General features: G+C 41.9%; 1 protein-coding gene and 1 long non-coding RNA gene across 2 annotated transcripts in view; both read right to left on the bottom strand.

Annotated features, from left to right (window-relative positions):
• Positions 1-1,031: 1,031 nt before the first annotated feature.
• On the bottom strand, positions 1,032-11,896 carry LOC121579423. The gene is made up of 4 exons (XR_006002911.2): positions 11,852-11,896; positions 5,491-5,550; positions 3,115-3,174; positions 1,032-1,092 (listed from the first exon to the last, which is right to left on the bottom strand). It is a non-coding gene; the product is annotated as an uncharacterized LOC121579423 (long non-coding RNA).
• A 10,992-nt stretch (positions 11,897-22,888) lies between these two features.
• Positions 22,889-25,562, bottom strand: part of LOC121579390 — a 114,649-nt gene continuing 111,975 nt past the window's right edge. Inside the window, exon 17 of the mRNA XM_041893960.2 lies at positions 22,889-24,207. Within this exon, the coding sequence (XP_041749894.2) occupies positions 23,873-24,207 (335 nt within the window). The 3' untranslated portion in view covers positions 22,889-23,872. The remainder of the gene's footprint in view (positions 24,208-25,562) is intronic.

Below are 25,562 nucleotides of genomic sequence, written 5' to 3' on the forward strand. Positions count from 1 at the left end.
GTTATTTTATTTTACTTCTGCTTTTTTTTCTCAACACTTTTTTTGTTGTTGTTTTATTTTTACTTTTTTTGTTAAAAATAAATGCACTGTTGGTTAAGAGCTGTAAGTAAGCCTTTCACTGTAATGTCTGCACCTGTTGTATTCGGCGCATGTGACCAGTAAAAATTGATTTGATTATATTTGACACTAAGTTGACTGTGCCTTTAAACAGCTTGGAAAATTCCAGAAAATTATGTCATGGCTTTAGAAGCTTCTGATAGGCTAATTGACATAATTTGAGTCAATTGGAGGTGTACCTGTGGATGTATTTCAAGGCCTACCTTCAAACTCAGTGCCTCTGCTTGACATCATGGGAAAATCAAAATAAATCAGCCAAGACCTCAGAAAAAAATGTGTAGACCTCCACAAGTCTGGTTCATCCTTGGGAGCAATTTCCAAACGCCTGAAGGTACCACGTTCATCTGTACAAACAATAGTACGCAAGTATAAACACCATGGGACCACGCAGCCGTCATACCGCTCAGGAAGGAGACGCGTTCTGTCTCCTAGAGATGCGAAAAGTGCAAATAAATCCCAGAACAACAGCAAAGGACCTTGTGAAGATGCTGGAGGAAACAGGTACAAAAGTATCTATATCCACAGTAAAATGAGACCTATATCGACATAACCTGAAAGGCTGCTCAGCAAGGAAGAAGCCACTGCTCCAAAACTGCCATAAAAAAGCCAGACTACGGTTTGCAACTGCACATGGGGACAAAGATCGTACTTTTTGGAGAAATGTCCTCTGGTCTGATTAAACAAAAATAGAACTGTTTGGCCATAATGACCATCGTTATGTTTGGAGGAAAAAGGGGAACAATTTGATTTGATTTATAAATAAGACTAAACTCATCATTCTTGAAAGTTGAAATCAGTATTGTATTAACTTTATAATTCTGCAGACGTCTTACCCTTAAATCATCTGTCTCTCTATGATAGCCTAACTTCTCCAGAACACTTTTCTACATTAAATTGTAAAAGAAAGCTACAAACCTCCGATGTTTTTGTCTTCTACCTGTAACGTCCATTTCTTCCTCTACTTCCTGATACTACCTATGTTGGGACATGAGGTGGAGGGAGGGGAGAGGGAGGAGAGAGGGAGAGGTGGGGGGAGAGGTGGGGGGGAGGGAGGGAGGGAGAGGGAGGGAAAGAGGTGGAGGGAGGGAGGGAGGAGACAGGGAGAGGTGGGGGGAGAGAGGAAGAGGTGGGGGGGGATGGGAGGGAGGGTGGAGGGATGGAGGGGGTGGAGGGAGGGAGGGAGGGAGAGGTGGAGATTGAGCATAGTGCAATATCAAAAGTAGTGCACTATATAGGGAAAAGGGTGTCATTTGAGAGTACGTACTCTATACACTGTGTAGTAACATAGGACCTTAGAGCTTATTGACATAGGATCTGTCTCTCTCTCTAACACACACACAAAGAGACACACACAAACACACACACACACACACACACACACACCTTAACAGCGGTGACTACACTACATTTACAACTTGCGGTAATTCTCTGTGGTTCTAAATCAATAGTTGTTTAGTGGTCGGAAACATTAACTTGCTTGACCATGATGTAGGTCATGTCTGTTACATAGAATATGCATTGTGGACTTAACTGGACAGAAGTTGCTCTCCGGTTTTGTGATAAAACAAAGGTGGTTGAATTTATTCTGCCACTGTGTCTTCTTATTGTCTCGACCTTTAGGCCTAAAGCCTATATCAGGGTCACAAGGCATATGAATTAACAGGTTATAGAGCAAAAACATTATTACAACACATAGATTGTATTGTATTTTTCTGTCTTCCCCAGTGATTTTACGCACGCACCTCTACTGGTGTGACCTCATAATAGGCGTGGATGCAATTTGGACCCTCAAGCTTTAGGCTTCTGCAGGACTGAACCTGCCGAGTTGATGTATGAGCTTCGGAATGTTTTAATTATAGGCTATGCCCGGGCTTTTCTCCGTTTATTTTACAAGTTGTATCATGTTAAATATCAGCCACTATCGAGAGCCACCGTCAGTAAAACCCACATACATTTATAACTGTCACTTTAGTGTTCGTTTTCTTCCATTTGTAGCTTACATTTAGCATCATTCCATTCTGTTTCCCTTTCTTTCCTCTGTCACGTCAGTTGTTCCTGAGGGTCGTTAGCATTAGGCTAACGTTGTGCAAGAATTTAGGACATGTAGCCTGTTTGAATCATTATGGAACTCAGACCACACGTAGCAGGTTAAACCTGTAGCCTGGTTCACGGTTCACGACGACTGAACCGGTTTCATACAGTTCCATGATTAGTGAGAATTAGGGTAAATGTATAGGACCCCCCTATTCAACCCCTATTGTACACTTTTTTTTCCATCTTCCAATATTTCTGAATAGAAACTATGAGCAGTGCGTAGGAAAGGCGTAATTTCATAAGTTGGAATAGTGCCCTTAGTGAATACACCCATGCACTGCTTGACTTCACATGAGGTGCCAACAGTTTATCTCGTCCGTTGCACCCGGGCTTGTATTCAGGTGTGCCGACAACGATGCGGAACATTACGCAACAGTGCGCTGGCCAAGTTATATGAAGCGTACAGCACTGAGCAAAACGGACCACATTCTTTCTGATCGGTGTCGCCAGAAAGCATTTTCAACTTGAACTTTGATTTATCCCAACATTTAAATAGTTTCTATGTCTATTGTTGCACGTCATTTTTACTTGACTGACTTGTCGAAACAGACTATTTTCTTTAGTGACAGCTTTACTATAATTCCGATGCACGTCTTTCTAACGCAGTTTCGACATGCGGATAATAATCACGATAATGTGATGTCAATCGCCTTTACCAATAATACCCTACCTCATAGCCCTGTAGCCTATAACATCACATCACATTGGATCATATTGATTAGGCTAAGCAATATGAATCAACACCAATGTACAGTAAAATTATCATTCTTGAAAGTTGAAATCAGTATTGTATTAACTTTACATTTCTGTAGATGTCTTACCCCTAAATCATCTGTCTCTCTATGATAGCCTAACTTCTCCAGAACACTTTTCTACATTAAATTGTAAAAGAAAGCTACAAACCTCAGATGTTTTTGTCTTCTACCTGTAAGGTCCATTTCTTCCTCTACTTCCTTATACTACCTATGTTGGGACATGAGGTGGAGGGAGGGGAGAGGTAGAGGGAGGGAGGGAGGAGAGAGGGAGAGGTGGGGGGAGAGAGGGAGAGGTAGAGTGGAGGGAGGGAGGGAGGGAGGGAGAGGGGGGGGTGGAGTGAGGGAGGAGAGGTGGAGAGAAGGAGGGGTGGAGAGAGGGAGGAGAGGTGGAGAATGAGCATAATGCAATATCAAAAGTAGTGCACTATATAGGGAAAAGGGTGTCATTTGAGAGTACGTACTCTATACACTGTGTAGTCACATAGGACCTTAGAGCTTATTGACATAGGATCTGTCTCTCTCTCTAACACACACACACAGACACACACACACACACACACACACACACACACACAGACACACACACACACACAGACACACACACACACACACACACACAGACACACAGACACACAGACACACACACAGACACACACACACACACAGACACACACACCTTAACAGAGGTGACTACACTGCATTTACAACTTGCGGTAACTCTCTGTGGTTCTAAATCAATAGTTGTTTAGTGATCGGAAACATTAACTTGCTTGACCATGATGTAGGTCATGTAACTGTCTGTTACATAGAATATGCTTTGTGGACTTAACCGGACAGAAGTTGCTCTCTGGTTTTGTGATAAAACAAAGGTGTGGTTGAATTTATTCTGCCACTTTGTCTTCTTATTGTCTCGACCTTTAGGCCTAAAGCCTATATCAGGGTCACAAGGCATATGAATTAACAGGTTATAGAGCAAAAACATTATTACAACACATAGATTGTATTGTATTTTTCTGTCTTCCCCAGTGATTTTAGGCACGCACCTCTACTGGTATGATCTCATAATAGGCGTGGATGCAATTTGGACACCCAAGCTTTAGGCTTCTGTAGGACTGAACCTGCCGAGTTGATGTATGAGCTTCGGAATGTTTTAATTATAGGCTATGCCCGGCCTTTTCTCCGTTTATTTTACAAGTTGTATCATGTTAAATATCAGCCACTATCGAGAGCCACCGTCAGTAAAACCCACATACATTTATAACTGTCACTTTAGTGTTCGTTTTCTTCCATTTGTAGCTTACATTTAGCATCATTCCATTCTGTTTCCCTTTCTTTCCTCTGTCACGTCAGTTGTTCCTGAGGGTCGTTAGCATTAGGCTAACGTTGTGCTAGAATTTAGGACATGTAGCCTGTTTGAATCATTATGGAACTCAGATCACACGTAGCCGGTTAAACCTGTAGCCTGGTTCACGGTTCACGACGACTGAACCGGTTTCATACAGTTCCATGATTTGTGAGAATTAGGGTAAATGTATAGGACCCCCCTATTCAACCCCTATTGTACACTTTTTTTTCCGTCTTCCAATATTTCATGGATTGAACTTGAATATGACAACTTTCAGGTTGAATCAAACCACTGTATTTTTTATTAATCAATATATTTAGTGTGTAAAGGTTCTCCAAATCAGTTTTTTTTTAATGATTCATACATACTTTCCTAACCCTAAAATGTGCCGAAATAATCTACAAAATCAGAGTATCTTTAAATCTACCAGTTGGTGCTGAAACGAAGATGAAGATGCATAGATGACATTCTTTCATTGATCCGTATATTCCGAACCCGTCCTCTCGATGTGTTCTAGTCTGGCGACAAATATCCAATTAAAGGTACACCGTATTTAAAGGCATGGCTTAAGATACATGTACTGAAAACGCTATTGAATGAAAACTCCACCAGAAAATCTGTTGGCCAGCAAGTGTTTTCAGCAGTTGAAATACATTTATTCAGCGGTCGCAAGGGAACCACGCCTGCAAAACCCGTTATGCAACTTAATAAGGTAAAGTCTGAATAGAAAGCATTTTCAACTTGAACTTTGATTTATCCCAACATTTAAATAGTTTCTATGTCTATTGTTGCGCGTCATTTTTACTTGACTGACTTGTCGAAACAGACTATTTTCTTTAGTGACAGCTTTACATAATTCCGATGCACGTCTTTCTAACGCAGTTCCGACATGCGGATAATAATCACGATAATGTGATGTCAATCGCCTTTACCAATAATACCCTACCTCATAGCCCTGTAGCCTATCACATCACATCACATTGGATCATATTGATTAGGCTAAGCAATATGAATCAACACCAATGTACAGTAAAATTATCATTCTTGAAAGTTGAAATCAGTATTGTATTAACTTTACATTTCTGTAGATGTCTTACCCCTAAATCATCTGTCTCTCTATGATAGCCTAACTTCTCCAGAACACTTTTCTACATTAAATTGTAAAAGAAAGCTACAAACCTCCGATGTTTTTGTCTTCTACCTGTAAGGTCCATTTCTTCCTCTACTTCCTGATACTACCTATGTTGGGACATGAGGTGGAGGGAGGGGAGAGGTAGAGGGAGGGAGGGAGGAGAGAGGGAGAGGTGGGGGGAGAGAGGGAGAGGTGGAGTGGAGGGAGGAGAGGTGGAGAGAAGGAGGGAGGGGAGGTGGGGGGGAGAGAGGGAGGGAGGGAGGGAGGGAGGGAGGGAGGGAGGGAGGGAGGGAGGGAGGGAGGAGAGGGAGATTGAGCATAATGCAATATCAAAAGTAGTGCACTATATAGGGAAAAGGGTGTCATTTGAGAGTACGTACTCTATACACTGTGTAGTAACACAGGACCTTAGAGCTTATTGACATAGGATCTGTCTCTCTCTCTAACACACACACACACACACACCCACACAGAGACACACACACACACACACACACACACACACACACACACAGACACACACACACACACACACACACACACACCACACACACAGAGAGACACACACACAGAGACACACACACACACACAGAGAGACACACACACACACACAGAGACACACACACACAGAGACACACACACACACACACACACACACACACACACACACACAGACACACACACACACACACACACACACACACACAGACACACACACACACATACCTTAACAGAGGTGACTACACTGCATTTACAACTTGCGGTAACTCTCTGTGGTTCTAAATCAATAGTTGTTTAGTGATCGGAAACATTAACTTGCTTGACCATGATGTAGGTCATGTAACTGTCTGTTACATAGAATATGCATTGTGGACTTAACCGGACAGAAGTTGCTCTCTGGTTTTGTGATAAAAACAAAGGTGTGGTTGAATTTATTCTCCCACTGTGTCTTCTTATTGTCTCGACCTTTAGACCTAAAGCCTATATCAGGGTCACAAGGCATATGAATTAACAGGTTATAGAGCAAAAACATTATTACAACACATAGATTGTATTGTATTTTTCTGTCTTCCCCAGTGATTTTACGCACGCACCTCTACTGGTGTGACCTCATAATAGGCGTGGATGCAATTTGGACCCCCAAGCTTTAGGCTTCTGCAGGACTGAACCTGCCGAGTTGATGTATGAGCTTCGGAATGTTTTACAGTTTTTTACAATCACTTTGGCACTAATTTCAGAACCTTGACGTCATTTTTCAAAACTCTAGACACAAAACTCACAACCAATGATCAAAATGCAAATTTTTCAAAACTCTAACACTTTTTTCAATTGCTTGGATACAATACACATAAAACTAAGATCATTTGTTCATTTAACAAAAGTCACCTGTTCAATATGACACAACTTAATATCAAAGTACTACTATTTCAAAAGGCAATTCACACATTACATTTCAGATGAGTGTCTACTCATTTCATTACAATTATCCAACTATCAATTGATACAACTGCTCAAAATGATAAGTAACTGTTGCATTACTCTTAATGCATAGTTGTATGGAAACAGACAAACAATATTCCATGTTTAGATCATGAAAGTTTCAAAGTAACGAGATTCATTGTCACCAATTAGCGTGGAGCATGAACCAATTAGACTACATTATCTATGGATGTAATATTTCATCATCATTCTTTATCAGACACCGTTTCTATGGTCCCCTTGTAACCTTCCTTGATGAGCTCGATTAGGTCTGTAGAGCTGATGGCGTGACCTATGTCATCGTGTGGGATAATGTCAGGTTCCACCATGCTCATATGATGCAAGCATGGTTTCAGGCCCATGCACAATTGACCACCCTGTATTTACCCCCATACTCTCCTTTCCTTAACCCGATTAAGGAATATTTCTCCACATGGAGATGGAAGGTTTATGATAGGCGCCCTCATGAATAAGTCACTCTTCTCCAGGCCATGGATGACGCATGCAATGACATCACGGCAGACCAGTGTCAGGCCTGGATTCGCCATGGCCAAAGGTTTTTTCCAAGATGTTTGGCTAATGAAAACATCCATTGTGATGTAGATGAGAACCTGTGGCCAAAACCACAAGACAGAGTTGATGAACATGTAGAAGTACAGTAATCACTCCTATGTTTTGCTTTTTTACAGTACAAGCAAGCAAGTTGATGTTTTACAGTACTGTATTGTTTTTCATCAATATATTTCAGATTTTGTTCAATGATTCCACTGTGTCTGTGGTATTCTCTCTACTACTGTAGTACTTTTACAGGGATGTATTTACATGTAGTACCATAATGAAACATGTATCACCTATTTTGTACTACAATATTTAATGATTGTACGAACAATGACACAGTGAAACTATCGGTTGCTTGTGTGTGGGTGATCTAAATTAACGTTTCATTGGTATTTCACAATAAATTTGTATTTTGAATCAATGATTGTGCAAGTGTAAGATTTCTTTAAAGATATGAATGCACAATGCAATGTTTTGAACATTGGACAGCCTGTGTTACAAGTGATGACCGTTTTGAGTTTTGTGTCTAGAGTTTTGAAAAGTGACGTCAAGGTTCTGAAATTAGTGCCAAAGTGATTGTAAAAAACTGTAATTATAGGCTATGCCCGGGCTTTTCTCCGTTTATTTTACAAGTTGTATCATGTTAAATATCAGCCACTATCGACAGCAACCATCAGTAAAACCCGCATACATTTATAACTGTCACTTTAGTGTTCGTTTTCTTCCATTTGAAGCATAGATTTTGCATCATTTTTGCATCGTGTGTAAAGGTTCTCCAAACCAGTTTTTTTATGATTCATACATACTTTCCTAACCCTAAAATGTGCCTAAATAATCTACAAAATCCGAGTATTTTTTATATTCTCAACCCGTTCTCTCGATGTATTCTAGTCTGTCGACAACAATCTAATTAAAGGTACACCGTCCTTAAAGGCTTAAAATGTATGTACTGAAAACGCTATTTAATGAAAACTCCACCAGAAAATCTGTCGGCCAGCAAGTGGGAGTGTTTTCAGCGGTTGAATTACATTTATTCAGCGCACGCAAGGGAACCACGCCTGCAAAGCCCGTTATGCAACTTAATAAGGTAAAGTGTGAATAGAAACGATGAGCAGTGCGTAGGAAAGGCGTGCATAAGAAAGGCGTATTTTCATAAATTTGAATAGTGCCCTTAGTGAATACACCCATGCACTGCTCGAGTTCACATGAGGTGCGATCAGTTTATCTCGTCCGTTGCACCGGGGCAGGTATTCAGAAGAAAGGTGTGCCGACAACGATTGAACCAGTGGGTAACATTACGCAACGGTGCGCCGGCCAAGTTATATCGAGCGCACAGCAGTGAGCAAAACGGACCACCACCTTTCTGATCCATGTCGCCAGAAAGCATTTTCAACTTGAACTTTGATTTATCCCAACATTTATTTAGTTTCTATGCTATTGTTGCACGTCATTTTTACTTGACTGACTTGTCGAAACAGACTATTTTCTTTATTTAGTGACATCTTTACATAATTCCGATGCACGTCTTCTAACGTTGTTTCATCACGCGGATAATAATCACGATAATGTGCTGTCAGTCGCCTTTACCAATAATACCCTACCTCATAGCCCTGTAGCCTATAACATCACATCACATTGGATCATATTGATTAGGCTAATTAATATGAATCAACACCAATATAAGACTAAACTCATCATTCTTGAAAGTTGAAATCAGTATTGTATTAACTTTATAATTCTGCAGACGTCTTACCCTTAAATCATCTGTCTCTCTATGATAGCCTAAGTTCTCCAGAACACTTTTCTACATTTAATTGTAAAAGAAAGCTACAGACCTCTGATGTTTTTGTCTTCTCCCTGTAAAGTCAATTTCTTCCTCTACTTCCTTATACTTCCTATGTTGGGACATGAGGTGGAGGGAGGGGAGAGGTAGAGGGAGAGGTGTCGAGAGGGAGGGAGGAAGAGAGAGGGAGAGGTGGAGGGAGGGAGGGAGAGGTGGAGGTGGCGAGAGGGAGAGGTGGAGGGAGGGAAAGAGGTGGAGGGAGGGAGGGAGGGAGGGAGGGAGGGAGGAGACAGGGAGAGGTGGAGGGAGGGAGGGAGGAGACAGGGAGAGTTGGGGGGGAGGGAGGAGTGTGGGAGAGGTGGGGGGGGAGAGAGGAAGAGGTGGGGGGATGGGAGGGAGGGTGGGTGGAGGGATGGAGGGGGTGGAGGGAGGGAGGTAGGGAGAGAGGGGTGGAGAGAGGGATGGAGAGAGGGAGGGAGAGGTGGAGATTGAGCATAGTGCAATATCAAAAGTAGTGCACTATATAGGGAAAAGGGTGTCATTTGAGAGTACGTACTCTATACACTGTGTAGTAACATAGGACCTTAGAGCTTATTGACATAGGATCTGTCTCTCTCTCTAACACACACACACAGAGACACACACACACACACACACACACACACACAGACACACACACACACACCTTAACAGCGGTGACTACACTACATTTACAACTTGCGGTAACTCTCTGTGGTTCTAAATCAATCGTTGTTTAGTGGTCGGAAACATTAACTGGCTTGACCATGATGTAGGTCATGTAACTTTCTGTTACATAGAATATGCTTTGTGGACTTAACCGGACAGAAGTTGCTCTCTGGTTTTGTGATAAAACAAAGGTGTGGTTGAATTTATTCTCCCACTGTGTCTTCTTATTGTCTCGACCTTTAGGCCTAAAGCCTATATCAGGGTCACAAGGCATATGAATTAACAGGTTATAGAGCAAAAACATTATTACAACACATAGATTGTATTGTATTTTTCTGTCTTCCCCAGTGATTTTACGCACGCACCTCTACTGGTGTGACCTCATAATAGGCGTGGATGCAATTTGGACCCCCAAGCTTTAGGCTTCTGTAGGACTGAACCTGCCGAGTTGATGTATGAGCTTCGGAATGTTTTAATTATAGGCTATGCCCAGGCTTTTCTCCGTTTATTTTACAAGTTGTATCATGTTCAATATCAGCCACTATCGAGAACCACGGTCAGTAAAACCCACATACATTTATAACTGTCACGTTAGTGTTCGTTTTCTTCAATTTGTAGCTTACATTTTGCATCATTCCTTTCTGTTTCCCTTTCTTTCCTCTGTCACGTCAGTTGTTCCTGAGGGTCGTTAGCATTAGGCTAACGTTGTGCAAGAATTTAGGACATGTAGCCTGTTTGAATCATTATGGAACTCAGACCACACGTAGCAGGTTAAACCTGTAGCCTGGTTCACGGTTCACGACGACTGAACCGGTTTCATACAGTTCCATGATTAGTGAGAATTAGGGTAAATGTATAGGACCCCCCTATTCAACCCCTATTGTACACTTTTTTTCCACCTTCCAATATTTCATGGATTGAACTTGAATATGACAACTTTCAGGATGAATCAAACCACTGTATTTTTTATTAATCAATATATTTAGTGTGTAAAGTTTCTCCAAACCAGTTTTTCTTGTATGATTCATACATACTTTCCAAACCCTAAAATGTGTCTAAATAATCTACAAAATCGGGAGTATTTTTAAATCTACCAAGCAAGTGGGAGTGTTTTCAGCGGTTGAAATACATTTATTCATCCCACGCAAGCGAACCACGCCTGCAAAACCCATTATGCAACTTAATAAGGTAAAGTGTGAATAGAAACTATGAGCAGTGCGTAGGAAAGGCGTAATTTCATAAGTTGGAATAGTGCCCTTAGTGAATACACCCATGCACTGCTTGACTTCACATGAGGTGCCAACAGTTTATCTCGCCCTTTGCACCCGGGCTTGTATTCAGGTGTGCCGACAACGATGCGGAACATTACGCAACAGTGCGCTGGCCAAGTTATATGAAGCGTCCAGCACTGAGCAAAACGGACCACAGCCTTTCTGATCGGTGTCGCCAGAAAGCATTTTCAACTTGAACTTTGATTTATCCCAACATTTAAATAGTTTCTATGCTATTGTTGCGCGTCATTTTTACTTGACTGACTTGTCGAAACAGACTATTTTCTTTAGTGACAGCTTTACATAATTCCGATGCACGTCTTTCTAACGCAGTTTCGACATGCGGATAATAATCACGATAATGTGATGTCAATCGCCTTTACCAATAATACCCTACCTCATAGCCCTGTAGCCTATAACATCACATCACATTGGATCATATTGATTAGGCTAAGCAATATGAATCAACACCAATGTACAGTAAAATTATCATTCTTGAAAGTTGAAATCAGTATTGTATTAACTTTACATTTCTGTAGATGTCTTACCCCTAAATCATCTGTCTCTCTATGATAGCCTAACTTCTCCAGAACACTTTTCTACATTAAATTGTAAAAGAAAGCTACAAACCTCAGATGTTTTTGTCTTCTACCCATAACGTCCATTTCTTCCTCTACTTCCTTATACATGGACTTCCTGTGTTGGGACATTTACAACGCCTCGCCTTAAGAGGTGACGTCACTACATTTACAACACCTCACCTTGACAGACTGACTACACTACATTTACAACACCTCATCTTAACAGAGGTGACTACACTACATTTACAACACCTCACCTTAACAGACTGACTACACTACATTTACAACACCTCACCTTAACAGAGGTGACTACACTACATTTACAACACCTCACCTTAACAGACTGACTACACTACATTTACAACACCTCACCTTAACAGACTGACTACACTACATTTACAACACCTCACCTTAACAGACTGACTACACTACATTTACAACACCTCACCTTAACAGAGGTGACTACACTACATTTACAACACCTCACCTTAACAGACTGACTACACTACATTTACAACACCTCACCTTAACAGACTGACTACACTACATTTACAACACCTCACCTTAACAGACTGACTACACTACATTTACAGCACCTCACCTTAACAGACTGACTACACTACATTTACAACACCTCACCTTAACAGACTGACTACACTACATTTACAACACCTCACCTTAACAGAGGTGACTACACTACATTTACAACACCTCACCTTGACAGAGGTGACTACACTACATTTACAACACCTCACCTTAACAGACTGACTACACTACATTTACAACACCTCACCTTAACAGAGGTGACTACACTACATTTACAACACCTCACCTTAACAGACTGACTACACTACATTTACAACACCTCACCTTAACAGACTGACTACACTACATTTACAACACCTCACCTTGACAGAGGTGACTACACTACATTTACAACACCTCACCTTAACAGACTGACTACACTACATTTACAACACCTCACCTTAACAGAGGTGACTACACTACATTTACAACACCTCACCTTAACAGACTGACTACACTACATTTACAACACCTCACCTTAACAGACTGACTACACTACATTTACAACACCTCACCTTAACAGACTGACTACACTACATTTACAACACCTCACCTTAACAGACTGACTACACTACATTTACAACACCTCACCTTAACAGACTGACTACACTACATTTACAACACCTCACCTTAACAGACTGACTACACTACATTTACAACACCTCACCTTAACAGAGGTGACTACAGCAAGTTGATGATGACTTTCGACTCCAGTGCATTCAAAACAACTGGGAACTCTCCGACTTTCGACTTCATTGCGGTCAAAACAACTGGGAACTCTCCGACTTCCGACTTCAGTGCGTTCAAAACAACTGGGAACTCTCCGACTTTCGACTTCAGTGCGGTCAAAACAACTGGGAACTCTCCGACTTTCGACTTCAGTGCGTTCAAAACAACTGGGAACTCTCCGACTTTCGACTTCAGTGCGGTCAAAACAACTGGGAACTCTCCAACTTCCGACTTCAGTGCGTTCAAAACAACTGGGAACTCTCCGACTTTCGACTTCAGTGCGGTCAAAACAACTGGGAACTCTCCGACTTTCGACTTCAGTGTGGTCAAAACAACTTGGAACTCGGGAGAAAAAACAAACGTTTCAATGCCCATTGCTGCACGTCACTTTTACTTGGCCGAATTGACGAGACTGATTTTTTTTTTCAAAGAAACTAGTTTACCTGATACACGTCTTTCTCCCGTAATCGAAAGAGCGCAAAGCTAATATCACGATCATGTGCAGTCAATCGCCCATACCCTACCTCATAGCCCTGTAGCCTATAATATAACATTGATTCATATTGACTGGGCTAATCAATATGATCCAGCGACAATGTAAGTAAGCCTAAAATGATCCATATTGAATGTTGAAATCAGTATTTTAATAAGTTAACAATTATGCGGATGTCTTACCCCCTAAATCACCTCTCTCTGCGATGGCCTAACTTTTACAAAACAAATTTCTTCATCCAATTGTAAAAGAACACTACAAACCTCAGAAACATTTTTCTTCGACCGATAGTGTCCATTTCTTTCTCTATTTCCTTATAAATGTACTTCCTATTTCAACACAGTGGGCGGGTTCACCACGTATAGTTTTATAGTATATATTTATGTCATGTAAAGTCTTCATACACTTAATGCAAGTATTCAGCCCATAAATTCATATTTTATCTAGGAAAAGTGGATTTTTATTTCAGGATTTGATTTAGTGATGTTTTGCAGTGTTACCAAGAGAGGGCCCTGTGACAACACCCAGGTTTGGCAGAAGGACGCTAGATGGTCATATCTGTGTGGTAACATGATAGGATGGGTAACCAATGATATACAATGATTCTGCAAACCCCAAAAAATTATTTATTGTAATGTTAGCATATTCATTAAAAAATTGACTATTTATAATGTGAAGTTACATTGAATTAATCACACTTATCAAAGACACATTCACACACACAGATCGACCGAAACACATTCACAGACACACACACACACACATAAATACATTCCATTCCTTTTAATTTCATTTATTGAAAATGTAATTGACAGTGATACTGCACATCAATCAACATTTCTGTGAATGTGCCAGATTTAGCCAGCTAGCTAGTTTTCAACTGTAGTCCCTGGGCAGGTAGATAAACATTTTAATAAATACTAAATACATGTTTTTGCCCTAGCACCAACACATCTGATTCTACTCATCAAAGGCTTGATGATAATTAGTTCATTAGTTTGTCACGGTTCAGACAGACGACAAGAGGACCACAATTGCGTCACACCAGAAAGTTTATTTAAACTTAAAGGGAAAGGGATGTAGGGAGTGAGTGAAGGCTCCAGGGGTTATCCCGTCCGATGTGCTGGGTCTGTGCCTCCCCCCAGTGGCAGCGATGCGTCCGATGACGCCGGTGGTTGGTGGTCCAGAAGTCCTGGGGGGGGGAGGAAACACAGACACAACGGGGCGGAATGAAACCAGGCAGCAGTACAGTTCAAGGGCAATCCAAAATACGTAGTAGCAAGGCAGAAGGCTGGTCAGAGTTACCGGGATTGAAGAGTAGTCAGGAGTCGTAATGGCAGAAGCAGGTCTGGATCTCCTGAGGCAGAAGAGTATCCAAAAACCAGGCAGGTCCGGGGGTCACAAAACCAGGGTGAGCCAGAAGCGCGAGCAAACAGGTTCCGGGTGTGAGCTTTGCAGACGATCTGACACAGGAGAGCTGAAAGACAGGGCTATAAATACTGGGAGAGGTTAGTGGGTAATGCAGCGCAGCTGGCAGAGTAATTAGAGCCGAGCAGAGCAGGGACAGGTGTAGCTAGTTAGGCTGAGTAGAGAGAGAGTGGTGAGCAGAGTGGAAACAACTTAAGGTGGTAACCCAGTGGAGTGAGAGGGCTCATGACAGAACCCCCGAGGGACGGCCCCAGAAGTCCCAAGAGCAACACCACGCCGGGCGGGAGGAGGGGAGCCGGAGGAGGGCTAGAACTCCTCCGAACGGTCCGAGCGAACGTCCTCATCCTCGGAGGAAGCCGGAGGGCCGTGGTCGGGAGATGGGACAGGTCCCGAGACAGGATCAGGCACAGGACAGGAAGCCGAGCGGGCAGGACGGTTAGGGATCCCTCTGGGGCGGCCCCTACGGATTGCAGGTTGATCAGGATGCCGTTGGTGGAAAGCGGTGATGAGAGTCCTATCCACAATCCGACTAGCTGGCACCCAGGTCCTTTCCTCAGGTCCATAGCCCTCCCAGTCAATGAGGTACTGGAGACCCCTACCCCTCCGTCTGGACCGAAGCAGGCGGCGGACGGTGTAAACCAGACCACCATCGACGAGCCGTGGAGGAGGAGGACAAGGCGCAGCAGGGACCAGCGGACTCCTGGGCACAGGCAGGGGCTGCAGCAATCCAGCTGGGGGCTGGCAGAACGACTTGTGTTGGTTGCAGATGGGGCAGGCTTGGACGAATTCCCGTACATCCTTCCTCAGAGAGGGCCACCAGAACCTCTGGGCGAGCAGGTTGTAAGTGCGGGTGGAGCCAGGGTGACAAGCTAGGCGGGAGTCATGTCCCCACTGAACGACCTGGGACCTCAGGTCTTCGGGGACAAAAAGGCGGTCAGCTGGGCAAGTGCTGGGACCTGGCTGGTTACGGAGAGCCTCCAGCACCTGTTCCTCAACAGCCCAGGTCAGAGCTGCAACGATGCAGGGACTTGGCAGAATCGACACAGGGTCCTTGGAGGGGTCAGGAGCGGAGTTAGTAGGTACTGGCCGAGGGGGTAGTGCGGCGGCAAGCAGGCAGGTTCGGTGGCAGTCCTCTCCCCACTCCCTGATCACCCCGGTCACCCAGTCGAGCTGAGGGTTGTGCCGGGCGGAGCCATGGGTAACCCAGGATGAGGGGTTGGCCTGGAGAGGGGAGCAGGTGAAACTGGATAGTTTCTTGATGGTTTCCGGACAGACCCATCGAGACCGGGGCCGTGACATGAGTGACCGATCCGAGTAAGTGTCCGTCCAGTGCCCGGGCAGGAATAGGAGGTGTCAAACGGAGGTTCTCCAGTCCCAGTTGGCGTGCCAGCTTGATGTCCATTATGTTGGCTTCGGCGCCAGAATCCACCAGAGCAGCCAGGGTGTGAGTTGAGTCAGGGAGGCGGAGGTGAACTTGCAGCAGGGGTTTGCGGTCGGAGGACTGGATGGTCATTGAACTCAACCGGACTCCCCCTATGCCCGGTGAGCTTCGGCCCTTTAAAGGGCAGGTTACCACACGATGTCCATCACCTCCACAATAGAGGCAGAGGTTTGAGGTGAAGCGTCGCTGGCGCTCTGCAGGAGTGAGAGAGGCTCGCCCAATCTCCATAGGCTCAGACTGATCAAGCTGACCTGGGTGAGTGGCAGTAGATGACAGGAGCCCAGTCGGATCTCTCCGAATGCCGGTAGTAGGTGGACCTTGGCGCCCCTCCCACGACGACGGGTCTGTATCCTACTGTCGATCCTGACAGTCAGTGCGATGGCTTCATCAAGAGTGGAAGGCAGTTCATGGGAGACCAACTCGTCCTTGATATAGTCAGCCAAACTATGGAAGAACGCGTCCACCAACGATGGTGTGTTCCAAGAACTTCGTCTAGCCAGGGTTCGGAAGTCGATGGAATGGTCTGCGACTGTACGTCTGCCTTGTCGAATACTGAACAGTTCACGAGACGCCTCTGCGGTTGGGGAATCCAGGTCAAACACCTTCAGCATCTCCTCAGCAAACAGGTCGAAGGTTGCACATGCGGGGGTTTGACGTTCGAACTCTGCTGTTCCCCAGAGTCGAGCTCGGCCCGTCAGGTGAGTGATGGCATACCCAACTTTAGCCCCCTCCGTGGCGAAGGTCCTTGGCTGCAAGGAGAACTGAAGTCGGCAGCTAGTCAGGAATGGCCGGACCTGGGTTGAATCGCCGTTGAACCGCTCGGGGTTTCCAATCTTGGGTTCGGAGCAGCGGCTGCAATGACCGGGGCAGGTAACTCGGGGGGCAGGGCTGGTGGGCAGACTGGCTGGGGTCAGGTTGGTGAGGAGTTGAATGATCATGGCGAGTTGTTGTTGCTGCTGCTGGGACTGCTGCTGGTGCTGCTGGAACTGCTGATGCTGTTGGTGGCCGACCTGAAGCAGAGAGGGAGATGACGCCGCTCATGCGGCCTAGCTCTCTCTCAGTGTGTTCCAGGCGTAGCATGGCGGTGGGTTGCTCAGGCTCTTCGGTTTCCATGTCGGGGGAAGTGTGCGCTGAGTCCATGATGGTCAGATCGTACTGTCACGGTTCAGACAGACGACAAGAGGACCACAATTGCGTCACACCAGAAAGTTTATTTAAACTTAAAGGGAAAGGGATGTAGGGAGTGAGTGAAGGCTCCAGGGGTTATCCCGTCCGATGTGCTGGGTCTGTGCCTCCCCCAGTGGCAGCGATGCGTCCGATGACGCCGGTGGTTGGTGGTCCAGAAGTCCTGGGGGGAGGAAACACAGACACAACGGGGCGGAATGAAACCAGGCAGCAGTACAGTTCAAGGGCAATCCAAAATACGTAGTAGCAAGGCAGAAGGCTGGTCAGAGTTACCGGGATTGAAGAGTAGTCAGGAGTCGTAATGGCAGAAGCAGGTCTGGATCTCCTGAGGCAGAAGAGTATCCAAAACCAGGCAGGTCCGGGGGTCACAAAACCAGGGTGAGCCAGAAGCGCGAGCAAACAGGTTCCGGGTGTGAGCTTTGCAGACGATCTGACACAGGAGAGCTGAAAGACAGGGCTATAAATACTGGGAGAGGTTAGTGGGTAATGCAGCGCAGCTGGCAGAGTAATTAGAGCCGAGCAGAGCAGGGACAGGTGTAGCTAGTTAGGCTGAGTAGAGAGAGAGTGGTGAGCAGAGTGGAAACAACTTAAGGTGGTAACCCAGTGGAGTGAGAGGGCTCATGACATAGTTGAATCAAGTGTGTTACTTCTAGGGCAAAAACAACTCATGTGATCCTTAGGGATCCCAGAGGAGAGGTTGGAATACACTGACCTAGAATAATGTGATATAAATTAACTCATTATTTATTCATTATCTCACCAATTCTCTCTCACACACACACACACACACACACACACACACACACACACACACACACACTAAAGCATATACGCAAACACAGACACACACAGAGAGATTAACACACTACAGGATAAAAAACACAATATTTCACTTTTCCTAAAAATATCATTAAGGTCTATATTTTCATAGTGACTTTGTACATGGTTGGAGTCACTTCCATTTGAATTCCAGTCCAGTCAGAAAGGAAACCAAATTCCAAATCCAAATTGTCTTCATTGAAAAGCATTGAGGAGAATTGGAATTAGAATGTCAGTCTACTTCCTGAATTGACTGGAACTTAAATGAAATTGACCCCAACCCTGACTATGTATTGGTTTACCAACCTTTCTCAATATATTTTTCAATGATGAATTCTCACACCCAGGGGCCATTTAAATCAAATCAAATGTTATTGGTCACATACACATATTGAGCAGATGTTATTGTGGGTGTAGTGAAATGCTTGGGTTCCTAGCTCCAACAGTGCAGTAGTATCTGACAATACACAACAATACACACACATCTAAAAGTAGAAGAACGTAATTAAGAAATATAGAAATATGTGAAGACACACAGACAGACACACAGACAGACAGACAGACAGACACACAGACACACACTCACCTTCCCGTTAACTTTAGACCATGCGTATTTACAGTTTCTAGTGGTTGAAGTATTGCGTTGCAAGAAGGCAAGTAGATTAGTATTTAGTGTAAATGTGGGATATGATGGACATGCTTATTCATAACAATAAAAAGGTTAATAACAAGATGCAATCATTTGCCGTTAGTGAAAATCCATTTCTCTTTACATTCTAAAATAACTAGAAATAGGCACCTTACTGATCACTGCACCTGTACACAGCCCATCTGAAATTAGCCCACCCAACTACCTCATCCCTATATTGTTATTTATTTTGCTCTTTTGCACCCCAGTATCTCTATTTGCACATAATCTCTTGCACATCTAGCATTCCAGTGTTAATACTATTGTAATTATTTTGCACTATAGCCTATTTATTGCCTTACCTCCATAACTTGCTACATTTGCACACACTGTATATATATTTTCTGTTGTATTTTTGACTTTATGTTTTTTACCCCATATGTAACTCTGTGTTGTTTTTATTGCACTGCTTTGCTTTATCTTGGCCAGGTCGCAGTTGTAAATGAGAACCTGTTCTCAACTGGCTTACCTGGTTAAATAAAGGTGAAAAAAAAAATATATATATATATATATATACTACATACCACCCACTATATATATAAACTATATACCACCAAACTATATATATACTATATACCACCTAACTATATAAATATATATACACTATATACCACCCACTATATATATACTATATACCACCTAACTATATATATATATACAATTTACCACCCACTATATATACACTATATACCACCAAACTATATATATATATATATACTCTATACCAGCTAACTATATATATACTATATACCACCCACTATATATATATACACACTATATACCACCCACTATATATATACTATATACCACCTAACTATATATATATATATATATATACACACTATATACCACCCACTATATATATACTATATACCACCTAACTATATATATACTATATACCACCCACTATATATATACTATATACCACCCACTATATATATATACTATATACCACCTAACTATATATATACTATATACCACCCACTATATATATGTACTATATACCACCCACTATATATATACTATATACCACCCACTATATATATACTATTTACCACCGAACTATATATATATATATACTATATACCACCCACTATATATATACTATATAACACCTAACTATATATATATACTATATACCACCCACTATATATATACTATATACCACCTAACTATATATATATACTATATACCACCCACTATATATACTATATACAACCTAACTATATATATATATACTATATAACACCCACTATATATATACTATATACCACCTAACTATATATATACTATATACCACCCACTATATATATACTATATACCACCAAACTATATATATACTATATACCACCTAACTATATATATACTATATACCACCTAACTATATATATATACTATATACCACCCACTATATATATACTATATACCACCAAACTATATATATACTATATACCACCTAACTATATATATATATACTATATACCACCCACTATATATATACTATATACCACCCACTATATATATACTATATACCACCCACTATATATATATATATACCACCTAACTATATATATACTATAGGCACTGCATCGCAGTGCTAGCTGTGCCACTAGAGATCCTGGTTCGAATCCAGGCTCTGTCGTAGCCGGCCGCGACCGGGAGACCCCATGGGGCGGCGCACAATTGGCCCAGCGTCGTCCAGGGTAGGGGAGGGAATGGCCGGCAGGGGATGTAGCTCAGTTGGTAGAGCATGGCGTTTGCAACGCCAGGGTTGTGGGTTCGATAAAATAATGTATGTGCTAACTGTAAGTCGCTCTGGATAAGAGCGTCTGCTAAATGACGTAAATGTAAATGTATACCACCCACTATATATATATACTATATACCACCTAACTATATATATACTATAAACCACCCACTATATATATACTATATACCACCCACTATATATATATACTCTATACCACCAAACTATATATATACTATATACCACCCACTATATGTATATACTATATACCAAACTATATATACACTATATACCACCTAACTATATATATATATATACATACTATATACCACCTAACTATATATATATACACTATATACCACCTAACTATATATATATACACTATATACCACCTAACTATATATATATATATACTATATACCACCCACTATATATACTATATACCACCCACTATATATATATACTATATACCATCAAACTATTTATATATACTATATACCACCCACTATATATATATACTATATACCACCTAACTATATATATACTATATACCACCTAACTATATATACTATATACCACCCACTATATATATACTATATACCACCCACTATATATATATATATACTCTATACCACCAAACTATATATATACTATATACCACCCACTATATGTATATACTATATACCACCAAACTATATATATATACACTATATACCACCTAACTATATATATATACTATATACCACCTAACTATATATATATATATATATATATACACTATATACCACCTAACTATATATATACTATATACCACCCACTATATATATATACTATATACCACCAAACTATATATATATACCACCTAACTATATATATACTATATACCACCTAACTATATATATATATATATATATACACTATATACCACCTAACTATATATATATATATACACACTATATACCACCTAACTATATATATATATACACTATATACCACCTAACTATATATATATACACACTATATACCACCTAACTATATATATACTATATACCACCCACTATATATATATACTATATACCACCAAACTATATATATATACCACCTAACTATATATATACTATATACCACCTAACTATATATATATATATATATACACTATATACCACCTAACTATATATATATATATATATATATATATATACACACTATATACCACCTAACTATATATATATATACTATATACCACCTAACTATATATATATACACACTATATACCACCTAACTATATATATATACACTATATACTATATATGATGAAGTGAAAATATGAGGCCCGTATAACCAATACATGTTTACAATGGCTTTACAATACATGTTTACAATGCGTATACAATACATGTTTACAATGCGTATACAATACATGTTTACAATGCGTATACAATACATATTTACAATGAGTATACAATACATGCTTACAATGTGTATACAATACATGTTTACAATACATTTACACTCCGTATATATGTAACCGGCGCTGTGCTGCACGGCTGTATCTCTGCGTTGTGTGTGATTGATTGGGACTACAGACGTGGACTTCGGAGATCAGGCTGTTTTAATGAATCAGAATTCTCTCTGCATCCAAAAGAAAAGACAAAACATCTGTAGAGCACAAACATGTTCTGCCCATTGTCGCCTCTTTCTACAACACAGACGCACAATACACAGGACTGGGATCAGTGGAGGAGCCTAGCCATCGTTCACACATACAATACCTTAGCTAGCTAGTAACCACATGTTGAACTGAACTGGGATCAGTGGAGGAGCCTAGCCATCGTTCACACATACAATACCTTAGCTAGCTAGTAACCACATGTTGAACTGAACTGGGATCAGTGGAGGAGCCTAGCCATCGTTCGCACATACAATACCTTAGCTAGCTAGTAACCACATGTTGAACTGAACTGGGATCAGTGGAGGAGCTAGCCATCGTTCACACATACAATACCTTAGCTAGCTAGTAACCACATGTTGAATTCACAATGTTAACATCATCCTAAAAAGTACAATGACATCTTACCAATACCATCCCACTGTATGAGTCAACTCTAAATATACAACATTATTCATGAACAAAACACTGTGTTGTATGACTTTGTGCTTAAAAAAGGAATGTAAACTTTTCTCAAGACGACAGGGTGAAACGTAAGCACACACTCTCCTATTGCCAGGATGCAGACACGCATAATAACACATCAACATGCTATATTAATATATGAACCTGGTGAAATTCCCAAAGTACTTCAACAGCCGTTACACACACCGCACCAGCTACTATAGAACATGAGCTGTAGAGCTGTAGGCAGAGACGGAGGAACTATGTTTTGAAAGGGGGTGCCAGCATTTTTAAAATTTAATTTAACCCATCTGAACATCTTTTTTGTTTTTTGTTTTTTTACCGTTCCCAAAAGCATTTGGCCCAAGTACAGTTAGACACTAAAGCTCAGGCTGACACACTAACGCCAGACAGCCTAAAATAATGAAAGGAAAACCTCAAATGGAGCCTATAGATAGAAATTGCACAAGAATTATACATTTATGGATTTTTTAAAAGGTATTTCTTTTCTCTTTATTCAACCCGCCTTTCATCCACCCAGTATTTCATGACCCTTAACCCGCCCAACCCGCGGAATTAACCGCAGGGACTGCAGATTATGACTCAACCCGCATATCATTAGTTGGTACCCCAACACTGTTACTATCCATTCTACCATTAGGTTGGTACCCCAACACTGTTACTATCCATTCTACCATTAGGTTGGTACCCCAACACTGTTACTATCCCATTCTACCATTAGGTTGGTACCCCAACACTGTTACTATCCATTCTACCATTATGATGGTACCCCAACACTGTTACTATCCATTAGGTTGGTACCCCAACACTGTTACTATCCATTAGGTTGGTACCCCAACACTGTTGTTCTGAAGCTGTGACCAAAGACAGGGGTCCAGCTCCCCAAGAAGGTTGATCATCCTGGAACATGACTCAGTTCCTTTTCTCAACACCATGTCGATGATGTCACGTGCCTTCTCTGCCCTCTCAGCTATCACCTTTACTGACTCCATTTCCTCCTGGTTGATGACTGTGTGTTGCAGGAGTCCGTCCAGCAGACCTTCCAGGACAGGTCCTGACACTCGTCTCACAAACTCTGTCCGTACAGAACGCAGCTGATGCTCTGTAGAACCAGTCAGACTGCTCTCAGCCGGACGCCCTGCCCCCAACACAGCACCTGAGAGAGGCAGGTTACAAAATAACTACATTTGTTAATTCACATTTCAGACATTTAGAAACAGACTTCTTTCAGAGTGACCTACAATAAAAGTCTTCATTGTATTATTAATATTTGCATTAAGAACACATTCTGTAACAATAACAACCTGCATCAATGAACACATCACACCACTACTGTTTCATTCATATTTAGGGTCGGTTTTCATAGACGTAGAAAAACAGGCTGGGGCATTCAGAACCAGGCTAATCTACATCAAGTCCTGGAGGAGATGTCATTGGGGCATTCAGAACCAGGCTAATGTACATCAAGTCCTGGAGGAGATGTCATTGATCTTGAAGACAGCCTTTTATAATCAGGACTAGTCCAACAGTAAACCATGTCGACTGGCCCTCAAGCCATTGGTTTGTACAGTGCATTTGGAAAGTATTCAGACCCCTTAACTTTTTCCACATTTTGTTACGTTACAGCCTTATTTTAAAATGGATTAACTGCATGTTTTTCCTCATCAATCTACACACAATACCCCATAATGACAAAGCGAAAACAGGTTTTTGTAAATGTTTACAAATGTATTAAAAATAAAAAGACAGAAATACCTTATTTACATAAGTATTCAGACCCTTTGCTATGAGACTCGAAATTGAGCTCAGGTGCATCCTGTTTCCATTGATCATCCTTGAGATGTTTCTACAACTTGATTGGAGTCCACCTGTGGTAAATTCAATTGATTGGACATGATTTGGAAAGGCACACACCTGTCTATATAAGGTCCCACAGGTGACAGTGCATGTCAGAGCAAAAACCAAGCAATGAGGTCGAAGGATTATGTCAAGGTCCAGATCTGGGGAAGGGTACCGAAAAAGTTATGCAGCATTGAAGGTCCCCAAGAACACAGTGGCCTCCATCATTCTTAAATGGAAGAAGTTTGGAACCACCAAGACTCTTCCTAGAGCTGGCGGTCCGGCCAAACTGAGCAATCGGGGGAGAAGGGCCTTGGGAGGTGACCAAGAACCCGATGGTCACTCTGACAGAGCTCCAGAGTTCCTCTGTGGAGATGGGAGAACCTTCCAGAAGGACAACCATCTCTGCAGAACTCCACCAATCAGGCCTTTATGGTAGAGTGGCCAGACGGAAGCCACTCCTCAGTAAAAGGCACATGACAGCCCGCTTGGAGTTTGCCAAAAGGCACCTAAAGGACTCTCAGATGATGAGAAACAAGATTCTCTGGTCTGATGAAACTAAGATTAAAATCTTTGGCGTGAACGCCAAGCGTCATGTCTGGAGAAAACCTGGCACCATCCCTATGGTGAAGCATGGTGGTGGCAGCATCATGCTGTGGAGATGTTTTTCAG

Source organism: Coregonus clupeaformis, unplaced genomic scaffold, assembly GCF_020615455.1.
Source record: "Coregonus clupeaformis isolate EN_2021a unplaced genomic scaffold, ASM2061545v1 scaf0906, whole genome shotgun sequence".
In the NCBI taxonomy this organism is placed as follows: Eukaryota; Metazoa; Chordata; class Actinopteri; order Salmoniformes; family Salmonidae; genus Coregonus; species Coregonus clupeaformis.